This window comes from Cannabis sativa, chromosome 4 (assembly GCF_029168945.1).
Source record: "Cannabis sativa cultivar Pink pepper isolate KNU-18-1 chromosome 4, ASM2916894v1, whole genome shotgun sequence".
NCBI classification, from domain to species: Eukaryota; Viridiplantae; Streptophyta; class Magnoliopsida; order Rosales; family Cannabaceae; genus Cannabis; species Cannabis sativa.
The window spans coordinates 19,121,006-19,132,160 of NC_083604.1; the positions used below are offsets into that span (position 1 = coordinate 19,121,006).

At 35.8% G+C, this 11,155-nt stretch overlaps 1 protein-coding gene across 2 annotated transcripts; it reads left to right on the forward strand.

The window, feature by feature from the left end:
- The first annotated feature begins 676 nt into the window (after positions 1-676).
- LOC115714148 (protein argonaute 1) lies at positions 677-8,054 on the forward strand. 2 transcript variants are annotated; one of them, XM_030642713.2, is made up of 22 exons: positions 677-984; positions 1,586-2,286; positions 2,366-2,574; positions 2,702-2,851; positions 2,945-3,078; positions 3,184-3,293; positions 3,539-3,645; positions 3,767-3,905; positions 3,986-4,102; positions 4,736-4,843; positions 4,966-5,037; positions 5,329-5,451; positions 5,541-5,706; positions 5,791-6,050; positions 6,161-6,303; positions 6,480-6,542; positions 6,627-6,690; positions 6,806-6,941; positions 7,041-7,114; positions 7,228-7,322; positions 7,402-7,433; positions 7,541-8,054. In XM_030642713.2, exons 2-22 carry the CDS (start codon positions 1,594-1,596, stop codon positions 7,762-7,764), a joined length of 3,219 nt encoding a protein of 1,072 aa, XP_030498573.1. In that variant the 5' UTR covers positions 677-984; positions 1,586-1,593; the 3' UTR covers positions 7,765-8,054. The 2 variants fall into 2 exon arrangements, with proteins under 2 accessions (XP_030498573.1, XP_060969388.1); XM_061113405.1 differs by lacking the exon at positions 677-984 and having other exon boundaries at positions 1,568-2,286.
- Positions 8,055-11,155: the final 3,101 nt, after the last annotated feature.

Here is an 11,155-nt window from a genome sequence, read left to right on the forward strand (position 1 = left end):
TATTCTATTTATTAAAACTTTGTAAGATTTGTTAAAAAAACTATAATATATAGGTGTGACATAAAAACACAAACTGGTGCAAAAAATAGTTTTTGACTTTTGTTTTCATAATAAGATTATGACATCACGTTTGGGAGTGTGGTGTTTTGCATCAATAAATAGTTGAATAGTGTTATTAATGTATTCTCCCATTAAAAAAAAGTAAAAGCTAAAAATTACATAATGCCTTACCAAAGCAGCACTAACACAAAAATTATATTCAGCCCACTCCTCAATATAAACTCCCGTACAAATGCCACGTCATTGTCCACGCTGGAACCCTAATAGGATAATGACTTGTGGGACCCAGTCAACAACACTCCGTGGGTGAGAGGGATGAGTCCAAGCAAAGAAAATTATAAATTAAAAATTAAAACAAATTATTTAGAAGAAAAAAAAATAAATAAAAGAAAACTTCAACATCGTACTATTATTTATTTGCCTTCCTTCTTAATCAAGAATTTTCTAAAAAAAAAAGTAATTTCTTTAAAAATTTATTTGTATATTAATGACACCATAATTAAAAAAAAATAATCTTGCGTTGGATTAACGAATATTTTTGTGACATAATTAAGGTATCTTCATTTTACTATTTTAATTTAATTTAATTTTTTTAGAAGGGAGAGAGCAGCACAGGTAAGTGGTAGTACGAGTTAGAGAGAGAAAGAAGAGAGAGAATAGGGACAGAGTTGTCATTTTCGAAGACCTACCTTTTTCCTTGTATATATAAGCAGAGTGTGGATGACATTGATGGGGTTTTCCCAAAGATTGAAAATTACATATTTATTAATTTATATTTCGTTTTGCAATTCTCTCAACCTCTTCGTCTCAACTGGACTCTCTCTCTTTCTCTCTCTTCTTTCAAGCCCTCCCCCAAGAAAAGCAGGGAGTGGACCAGCGGTGGTTGTACGGTTTCCGGCGTTCCTCCGGTAGATATTTTCTGAGGTTGGTGCATACTCTTTTTCATTTAGTAGTTTTAGGGTTTCTTGTTCGTTCTTGTTTTTTTTTTTCGTTTTCTTTGTTCTCTTATTGCGATTATCGCATGATTATGGAAGTGTTGACTGTGATTGTTCTGACTGGATCTGCTGTTTCTGGCCGTGATTGCTGTTATTCTGTCTGATCTTAGTTGCGCTTTCGAGTTTGTTGTTTTTCTTTGGTTATGTGTGTTCTTTGTTGTGCGTCTCGTGTGTTGGTTTTTGTAGTGTTAGATCGCTAGATCTTGTGCATTTTTTTAAGAGGCTTATTCTGTGTGTGCTGTTTGGTTTCTGAGAAAGCTGTTGCATTTGTTTCTAGGTTTACAAGTGTTTTGGTATTGTTTTCTCTATATATTTTTTGTTACTTTTTCCTAAGTTATTGTTTCTTTGTACGGAGGATGGCAATGGAGTTTGATTATACTTTTCGGTTTTTTTTTTGTATTTTTTCCCTTTTCCTATTTGCTGGTGTGCAGAAACTTTTGTGTGCGTGTGTGTGCGCGTGTGCGTGTGGCTTTTTCCATTTATGCTGTGTCATTAGGGTTTTTAGTGTACTTATTTTTTTGGGCGTGCAGTCATCATTATGGTAAGAAAGAGGAGAACTGATCATCCTGGTGGGGGTGAGAGCTCTGAACCTCAGGAATCTGGTGGTGGTAGTGCTGGTGGTCGTGGCTCTCAACGCCCTGCTGAAAGGAGTGGTGCTCAAATGCAGCATGGTGGTGGTAGTGGTGGAGGGTACCAAGGTGGTAGGGGTTGGGCCCCACAGGGAGGCCGTGGAGGCTATGGCGGTGGTGGTGGCGGACGTGGACGTGGACAGCCTCAACAGCAACAGTATGGTGGGCCTCAAGAGTATCAAGGAAGGGGAAGGGGCGGGCCACCCCATCAGGGTGGTCGTGGAGGGTATGGACGTGGCCCTGGTGGTATGGGCGGTCACCGTGGGGGAGGACCTACAGGTGGACCGTCCAGGTCACAAGATCCCGAGCTGCACCAAGCAACCCCACCACAATATCGAGCTGGGGTCTATCATCAGCCTCTTTCGTCAGAGGTGAGTTCTTCCTCTGTGCCACCCGAGCCTTCACAATTGGCACAGCAGATTGAGCAGATTGACCTACAGAAAGATGCTCCTACTGGCCAAGAAATACAAGCTGCGCCACCCTCAAGTAAGTCAATGAGGTTTCCTCTTCGCCCAGGCAAGGGTAGCTCTGGCATAAGATGCATTGTCAAGGCAAATCACTTCTTTGCGGAACTCCCAGATAAGGATTTGCACCAGTATGACGTGAGTTCTCCTGCTCTTTAATTTGTCTATTTGTTTAATTTATGTTCATGTTGGTCATACTTGTTTTGACATATGTTAGGTCACAATTACACCTGAGGTTACTTCACGAGGTGTCAATCGCGCTGTTATGGCACAGTTGGTGAGATTGTACAAGGAATCTCATCTTGGAAGGCGGCTCCCTGCCTATGATGGACGAAAGAGTCTATATACTGCTGGACCGCTTCCTTTTGTTTCTAAGGATTTTAAAATAACTCTTATTGATGAGGATGATGGAACTGGTGCACAAAGGTTAGACACCATTATTTTCTTTGTCCTGAAATTCCTTGTTTCAAATGCGCCATTCCTTTCTTATCATTTGTTTTTGTTTTGTTCCTCTTTTTTGGTTGTGTACGTAATTGTTATTCTTTTCATGCAGGAGAGAGAGGGAGTTCAAAGTTGTTATCAAATTGGCTGCACGGGCTGACCTGCACCATTTAGGACTTTTTTTGCAGGGAAGACAAGCTGATGCACCACAGGAAGCACTTCAAGTCCTTGATATTGTTCTGCGTGAGTTGCCTACAACTAGGTATGCCAACAAATATTCATTGGTAAATATTTGTTTTCACCAGCATAAATTTTTCTTAGCTCTTTTGTGAACCATTATTCTGCTGTATTGTAGGTATTGTCCTGTGGGTCGATCATTTTATTCTCCTGATCTTGGTAGAAGACAGCCACTTGGTGAGGGTTTGGAAAGTTGGCGTGGATTCTATCAGAGTATTCGCCCTACTCAGATGGGGCTTTCTCTTAATATTGGTACTGATTTAATCTATATAATTTCTTAGTTATCTCTTCATACATGTGCTTCTAGGTTCTGCTATACTTCCTTACATGTTTATTTGTTATTTTGCCAATATCCAGACATGTCCTCCACTGCATTCATCGAGCCATTGCCTGTAATTGAGTTTGTAACTCAGCTTCTTAATCGGGATGTTTCTGCCCGACCGCTATCTGATTCTGATCGTGTGAAGGTTAGATACTCATTCTGTATTGGTTTTTGTATTATTAGTATCTCTGTAATCTGTATTTCTAGTCTCTTTTAATGCTAAGTTTGTACACGTGCCAGGTCTTTTGAATATCTCTATTTTTACTAATCCTAGGTTTGTTTTTTTTTATTAATTTATATATATATGTATATTTTACATCTTTTGGAAGAACTTCCCTCCTTTGTATTTGACATGTAATAATATTTGTTTTATACTTAATGTGTAAACAGATTAAAAAAGCTTTGCGTGGAGTCAAGGTTGAAGTTACCCATCGTGGAAATATGCGTAGAAAGTATCGTATTTCTGGTTTGACATCACAAGCAACAGGAGAGTTAACGTGAGTATGACTTTAATTATTTTGGGCTGTTGTTAGACATTTCAATGCTCTGTAGTTTGTTTATGCTATGATGCACACAAAATTATCTTGACCAATCCTCTATTTTCTTTTGATTTTTCAGTTTCCCAGTGGATGATAGAGGCACTATGAAATCTGTTGTTGAGTATTTCTACGAAACTTATGGTTTCGTTATTCAGCATACTCAATGGCCTTGTCTACAAGTAGGGAACCAGCAGAGGCCTAATTATCTACCCATGGAGGTAAACAACTTGATTACTGGTAGTCGTCCTACTTGGGATGTAGTATGTGGACATTATTTTAATAAACAGTTTGGATACAGGTTTGTAAAATTGTGGAGGGTCAGCGATACTCTAAGAGGTTGAATGAGAAGCAGATTACTGCTTTGCTAAAGGTTACCTGTCAGCGTCCCTATGATAGGGAGAAAGATATTTTGCAGGTCAGTTGTCATGGAATTGTGGAAAGCCTTTTGGCCTTTTATTTGATAATGTTCGAGGTTTTATGTTTTTGTTATAGTTATAGTATATGTTTTACACTCAGTAACGTGAGCCTGTATACAAATGTTGCTTTTAGAAATCCTTTGCTGTTAAACAAGTTTTCCTTTTCCCATGATTCACTAAAAGAAAAGTTGATTTATACGATAAGCTTCAATTTGTTACAAGTTTCTTACCTTGTTGTAGGAATTTTTGAAACTAATATGTAGAAGAATATTGATTAATTCTGTTTTTGTGTTAATTTTTTGTCATTTCTTGAACTGAAGGGTTTTTTTTTGTGTTTTTTCCTATTGATCCTTGTATAATTATCCATTTAAATATGCAACATGCTTCTGTGCTGATTGATACAGTATATGCAGTCATATCATCTCAATACATCTCTTCCAATGTTTATTCCTATATTATGGTTTGTGCGAAATTTAAATACGGATAAACATGGCCCTTAGTATTGATACTCTTAGTCTCAATTAAGTACCGAGTGTGCTAATGATCAAAAGTATCTTGGATTGTGTTCTTCTATTACTCCTGAAGTTTTGGACTTCCTTTGTATGGGCTGAAGCTTATGAATTGCTGTGCAGACTGTAGAACATAATGCTTATGGCAATGATCCTTATGCTAAGGAGTTTGGAATCAAAATCAGTGAGAGGCTTGCTCAGGTTGAGGCTCGCATTCTACCTGCTCCCTGGGTATGTTAACTATATATGTACAAGCATTTATTTACTTCTAGTTTTTGGTACGTGCTCTACTTATTTCTTTGCTTTAAAATTGTGGATGGTAAAATGACGTTTGATTTTTTGTGTTGTTCCAGCTTAAATATCATGATACAGGTAGAGAAAAGGATTGCCTTCCTCAAGTTGGACAATGGAATATGATGAACAAGGTAGCCTTTTTATTGAATTCTTGATTTATTTCTGCCTCAAGTTGAGTTTGCTATCTAAATTCTTGCTCTGTAACTCATATGCTGAAAATTTATTGCACTAATTTATGTGGATACCTGAATTTCAAATGGGGTAAAATGAAAGTTCCTATGTTGTATACTAAAATAAATGTCAGAGGAATTTGCCATTTATTCTAGCATCAACAGAATGATTTATTACCTCTGTTGCATTTCAGCTATAGCATTCATTCTGACTTCTTACTTATTTGGGTTATTCTTCTTAATTACTTGTAGAAAATGGTCAATGGTGGTACGGTGAGCAATTGGATGTGCATAAACTTTTCTCGAAATGTTCAAGAAGCTGTTGCTCGGGGCTTCTGTTATGAACTTGCTCAGATGTGTTTTATTTCTGGAATGGTACAGGATCTATATGCTTGTAAAAGTTATTCCTTTTGAACTTTACTTTCAAGTGTTGTAAATGTTGATCTTTTGGTTCCATTTTGCAGGCATTTAATCCAGAACCAGTACTCCCACCTGTTAATGGTCGTCCTGATCAGGTTGAAAAGGTCCTGAAAACTCGCTACCATGATGCTATGAGTCGTCTTCAACCTCAAGGGAAGGAGCTGGATCTGCTTATTGTTATTTTACCAGATAATAATGGCTCTTTATATGGTACGAAAGTTAAAGTCAGTTAATCTATTTTGTATCATGTGTTTCTTAACATATGCTTATCTAGTGTTAAGCTTTCATTTGCAGGTGATTTGAAACGAATCTGTGAGACAGATCTTGGCCTTGTATCTCAGTGCTGTTTGACCAAGCATGTCTTCAGAATGAGTAAGCAGTATCTGGCAAATGTGGCCTTGAAAATAAATGTCAAGGTTGGAGGAAGGAATACTGTTTTGGTTGATGCCATATCAAGGCGTATTCCTTTAGTCAGTGACCGTCCCACTATAATTTTTGGTGCTGATGTTACTCATCCTCATCCTGGAGAGGATTCAAGCCCTTCCATTGCAGCTGTATGTTATGAAAACATTTCTATGTTCTTTTGTGGGCTTTGTTCTTTTGTTTTTTTTAAAATTTTTTTCACTGGTTATCTGAAATATTTTCAATTGTCTTCATATTATAGGTTGTGGCTTCTCAAGATTGGCCTGAAGTTACGAAGTATGCTGGTTTGGTTTGTGCTCAAGCCCATCGACAGGAGCTCATCCAAGATCTGTTTAAAACATGGCAGGATCCTGTCAGGGGAACAGTTACGGGTGGCATGATCAAGTATCAATCTTTCTCTCCTCTCCTTTTCTGATTTAATAATACTACTATTTACATGCATCCTAACAACAGAAAATGAGTTTAAGGGTCGTTTATGGTTATATATTTTCTGTGTGCTTGGGTAATACTATTCTTGAGGGGTCTTTGAATTGCATATGCTCCTTGTTCTTTGACTGCAGGGAACTTCTCATTTCGTTCCGTAGGGCAACTGGACAAAAGCCTCAGCGTATTATATTCTACAGGTATGGCTTCATGATGTTAATAATCTCTTTTTGTCTTTTTGCACTCAGTTTGTGCTGTTTAAATAATTTTGTATCATGGTGCAGGGATGGTGTCAGTGAGGGTCAGTTCTATCAAGTTTTACTTTATGAACTTGATGCCATTCGCAGGGTAAATATACAGTAGTGTAGAATTGTCTAGTTTCTTTAGTTTTATTTTTAATTTGAACTAATTTACCAAAATATTTATTTTATATAGCCGGTTTTGCTTTTGTCAATGATTTCAGGCTTGCGCTTCACTAGAACCAAACTACCAGCCTCCTGTGACTTTTGTTGTTGTTCAGAAGCGTCATCATACTAGGCTGTTTGCCAACAATCATCATGACCGGAACGCTGTTGACAAAAGTGGAAATATATTGCCAGGTACACCATATTTTTACAATGCTAAATGTATAATGTATTTGTATGTACATATGGTTAATTATTTACATGTTAGTCACACCCTTATATTCTAATGAACAGGTACTGTTGTGGACTCCAAAATCTGTCATCCAACGGAGTTTGATTTCTATCTCTGCAGTCATGCTGGAATACAGGCATGTCATCTTTTTGCAATTCTGAATTCTCTTTTACTGTTCTTGTTTGTGCTTAGTGTCTTTATATTAGTGGTATACATGTTTGTTAAGCATATTGGACATTTCCGAAACAGGGTACTAGCCGGCCTGCACATTATCATGTTCTGTGGGATGAAAACGAGTTCACTGCTGATGGGTTGCAATCTTTAACCAATAATCTTTGCTACACGTAAGTTTTATGCCATTACTTTAATTTTTGAATCATTCATTGAAGTGGCTTAACTTGTATTTATTTTCAACCTTTGCAGGTATGCAAGATGCACCCGATCTGTTTCAATAGGTGCTCTATCTCTCCTCCTGACATTTCAAGTTTACCGTAGAGTTTTATTACTTGAACCTATAAGATCGAATGCTTTTATTGATTGGTTTGTTTTCTTTGTTTTGCAGTTCCTCCTGCGTACTATGCCCATCTTGCTGCTTTCCGAGCTCGGTTCTACATGGAGCCAGAGACTTCGGACAGTGGATCAATGACCAGTGGCGCTGCTGCTGGCCGTGGAGGAATGGGTCCAGGTGCAGGTGGACGTAGCACAAGAGCCCCCGGCGTAAATGCTGCAGTGAGACCCTTGCCTGCCCTGAAGGACAATGTCAAGAAAGTGATGTTCTACTGTTGATGCTTCTCCAAATTTTATCTTTGTTCTATCCCAACCTACAATTAGTTTCTTACCTTAGTAATGTGAGAGAGATCTGGTATTTTTCTTTTCTAAAAAGGATTGCCACTTTTACTGCAACTTGTCTTGTACGGATGTTAAACTGAGTTTAGCTATTCTACGACACTGTTTAACGTTTGGTCAAAACTAGAAAAGTTGGATTCAATGTTTGGTGGCGGTCCACCAAAAGGTCGTACCTGTGTTGTTCAGGTGGAGGCCCCCCTTTGAAATCTTGTTGCATGAGTTTTCTTGTTTGGACACGTGTTATACTTTTTTGCAGTTTCGCCAGTTTTGAGGGTTTTTTGTTTTTTTGTCTTAAAAAGAATCTTGCTTGTTGAAAGTAGGGTGAGTCGGTTCGAGGTTAAACCAGAAAAGAAGATTCTGTTTTCTTTATCATCGGGGGATTAAGTGTTTTTTTTTTTTGCTTATTGGTTGGTTACATGTGAGATTTCAAAATGAAATGTAGCATGTGGCTTGTGAAGTTGGATGCACCTTAGGTACCAATTAGTTTAGTCTTTCAAAGATATAAGTTTTTAGTGAACTAATTTACCCTGATTTTCGTTTTGTCAGAGCTACGATTTTTTTAGCGGGACATTATTTCCATAAGTTGAACAAATGTACAAGTACCTTAACTGAATATTTTTATTTTTTTAATTTTATTTAGTGAACGCTAACTTTAAACTGAAGGGTTTATATTATTTTGAAAATTATAGCCATTTGCTTTAGAGTCTAAAAATTCGATTATTTTGGTTAAAATAAGTAAAATTTGGGAGCCAGAGCAGATGTTGCATTTTGCAGATTTTGACAGTTGCTATACTTGCGCAATGCACCAAACCGTATTATTAACCCTCGGTAATTTTGGTATTACACTAATTTTTGTGCCGTTTTGGTTCTGAAACACTTACACTTGGAATGTGGGCACCATTTATCGATCCAATAAAAATTTCTTGAGAAAGAGGGTCTGAACTTTGTACTCTACTCTGTAATGTTTGCCCTCTAAACCTCGATTTCAAAAACCAATATATTTTCTCTATAACTTTGGTTGTGTTGAGCTTTCCTTACTTTATATTTAACAATTTGCCAATTTGACCTTTTCTTTTTGTTTGTATTTTATTTTTGTATTTTTCTTTTTCTAAGTATATTTTTAATTACAAAGTGTTTAGGATATTTGCTGTGAAACTTTTTTACCATTTACAAAAAGTTGATGTGATAGTTCCTTCTTGTTTTGTTTTGGGATGTTTATTTTTTATTTTTTTACAAATTGCCTAACACAAATAATCATCCAAACTAAACTGAATAAATGGATGAAAAATGCAACTGGAATAATCCAACAAAAATCCAAACTGCCTAATTATGATGTTGGGAGGGTTAAAATTTATTCCAACATGCTTGTTAACTCCATAATTTAGCATGGCTAAATCCTGAGATTAGTCTTAGTGAAGTCTTCTATTGACAAGGTCCTGTCAAATGGTAAGATGGCATGATCTCTCTATCGGATAAGGAGATCAAGTCTCGACAGGCCATCAGGCATTGACACATCTTGCCAGGCCAAAGGCCATGACACATCTCACTCGGCCCAAGGCCTTGACACATCTCACTAGGCCATAATGCCTTGAGACATCTCGCCAGGCCAAAAGGTGCATATCGCCATGTCATCAGGCCTTGAGACATCTCACTAGGCCATTAAGACATGAGACATCTCGCTAGGCCATCAGGCCTTGAGATATCTTGCCAGGTCATCAGGCTAAAGGCCATGACTCACCTCACTCGTGCACATCTTCAACATCTTGTCTGTGCAAGTGCATCTCGCCTGAGGCTCGAGATCACCATATGTCCTACTCATTTAGCCAAGCCCTAGTAAATATTTCCAAGTGTTGGAAAAGACACCATTTAAAATGAGATCAAAATGACAAGGAATGCACACAACTAAGGACGAATCAGAGTATGGCCACACCATTAGCATGACTTGTGACGAGGTAGTGACAATGCAAGGAGGTATCACAAGTATAAGTAGTGACTACATCACCTCCAAGTTAGAAATACATGATAGGATCAATTTTATTTTGACATTTATATTACAAATTAAACAAAAGAATGTGTAGTACAACCTGGAAACATGTTACTAATCGATTTACATTAAACAAAGATTGAATAGAAATACTTACAATCACGCAGCGGAATTAATGACTTCTCCCGTTAAATGATCTAACCCTTGTCTTTTATGTCGCAGAGTATTATCAATCATTGAACTCGATTCTCCATAGAACTCATATCAAAGCACCAATTTCGACATAACATTCCTCAGTGATCTAGTTGTTGTTGGGGTTTTATGCTCTAAATAAAACCCATTTCAATATAATCTTATTTACTAATTAATAGAAGATCAGAAATTATTTTATATTGCTTGATTCACATGATTACTTTCATAATTATATGTTTAACTAGTAAAAAATTACGTGCGAAGCACGTATACTAATTTTATGTTAGGTATTTTTTACTTTATTTAAAAGATATAATAACAATTAAAAAAAAATTATTACTTATTAGGTGAGATTATTATTATGTATATCTAAATAATGTAATTTATAATTTTGACAATAAAAAATAAATACTGGATGTAATATATTATAGTGTTTAAGAAAACTTGATAATTTAAGTATAATATGTTCTTAAGATAATCCCAAAATAAACTAAAAATTCATGTTCAAATACTAAAGAAAACACAACTTAAATGTGTGTGAAATAAAAAAGAAAATTAAAATTCAATCTCTAAATTATTGATAATTGAATATAACATCTATCTAAAAGTTGTAGATAAAAAATCTCTTTTTCACAAATTATAATGTGAAATGTTCTAGTTAAAATACTTTATATATATATATAGTCTATATAATATAGAACACTTCTAAATGGGTAATACCCATTGATGAGCACTAAAAAAAAATTAATAAGGTAACAATCTTATAACCTTTTATGGCAAGTTTCTAATAATTATTTTTTTTAAAAAAATTATATTTATTTTTTATAAAATTAGAAATAATAATTATAACCAATACTTCGAAAAAAATTATAAATTATTTTTAAATATTAATTGAAATTACTACTTTATAATTTTATGAAATTGTGAGTTTATTAATAATTTATTATTGTAAAACTAAGAATCATTTACATGTATATTAATGTGTTATTTTTAATAGGAGAATAAGAGCTTGATTGTGGAATCCAATTGTCTTAATATTATTCATGCTCTTAAAAATAAAACGCTACAATACTTCTTAGTTCTTACTTAGGGTATCATTGTTAGAGAAATATTATTATCATCTAATGATTTTTTTGACATTACCATGCATAATTC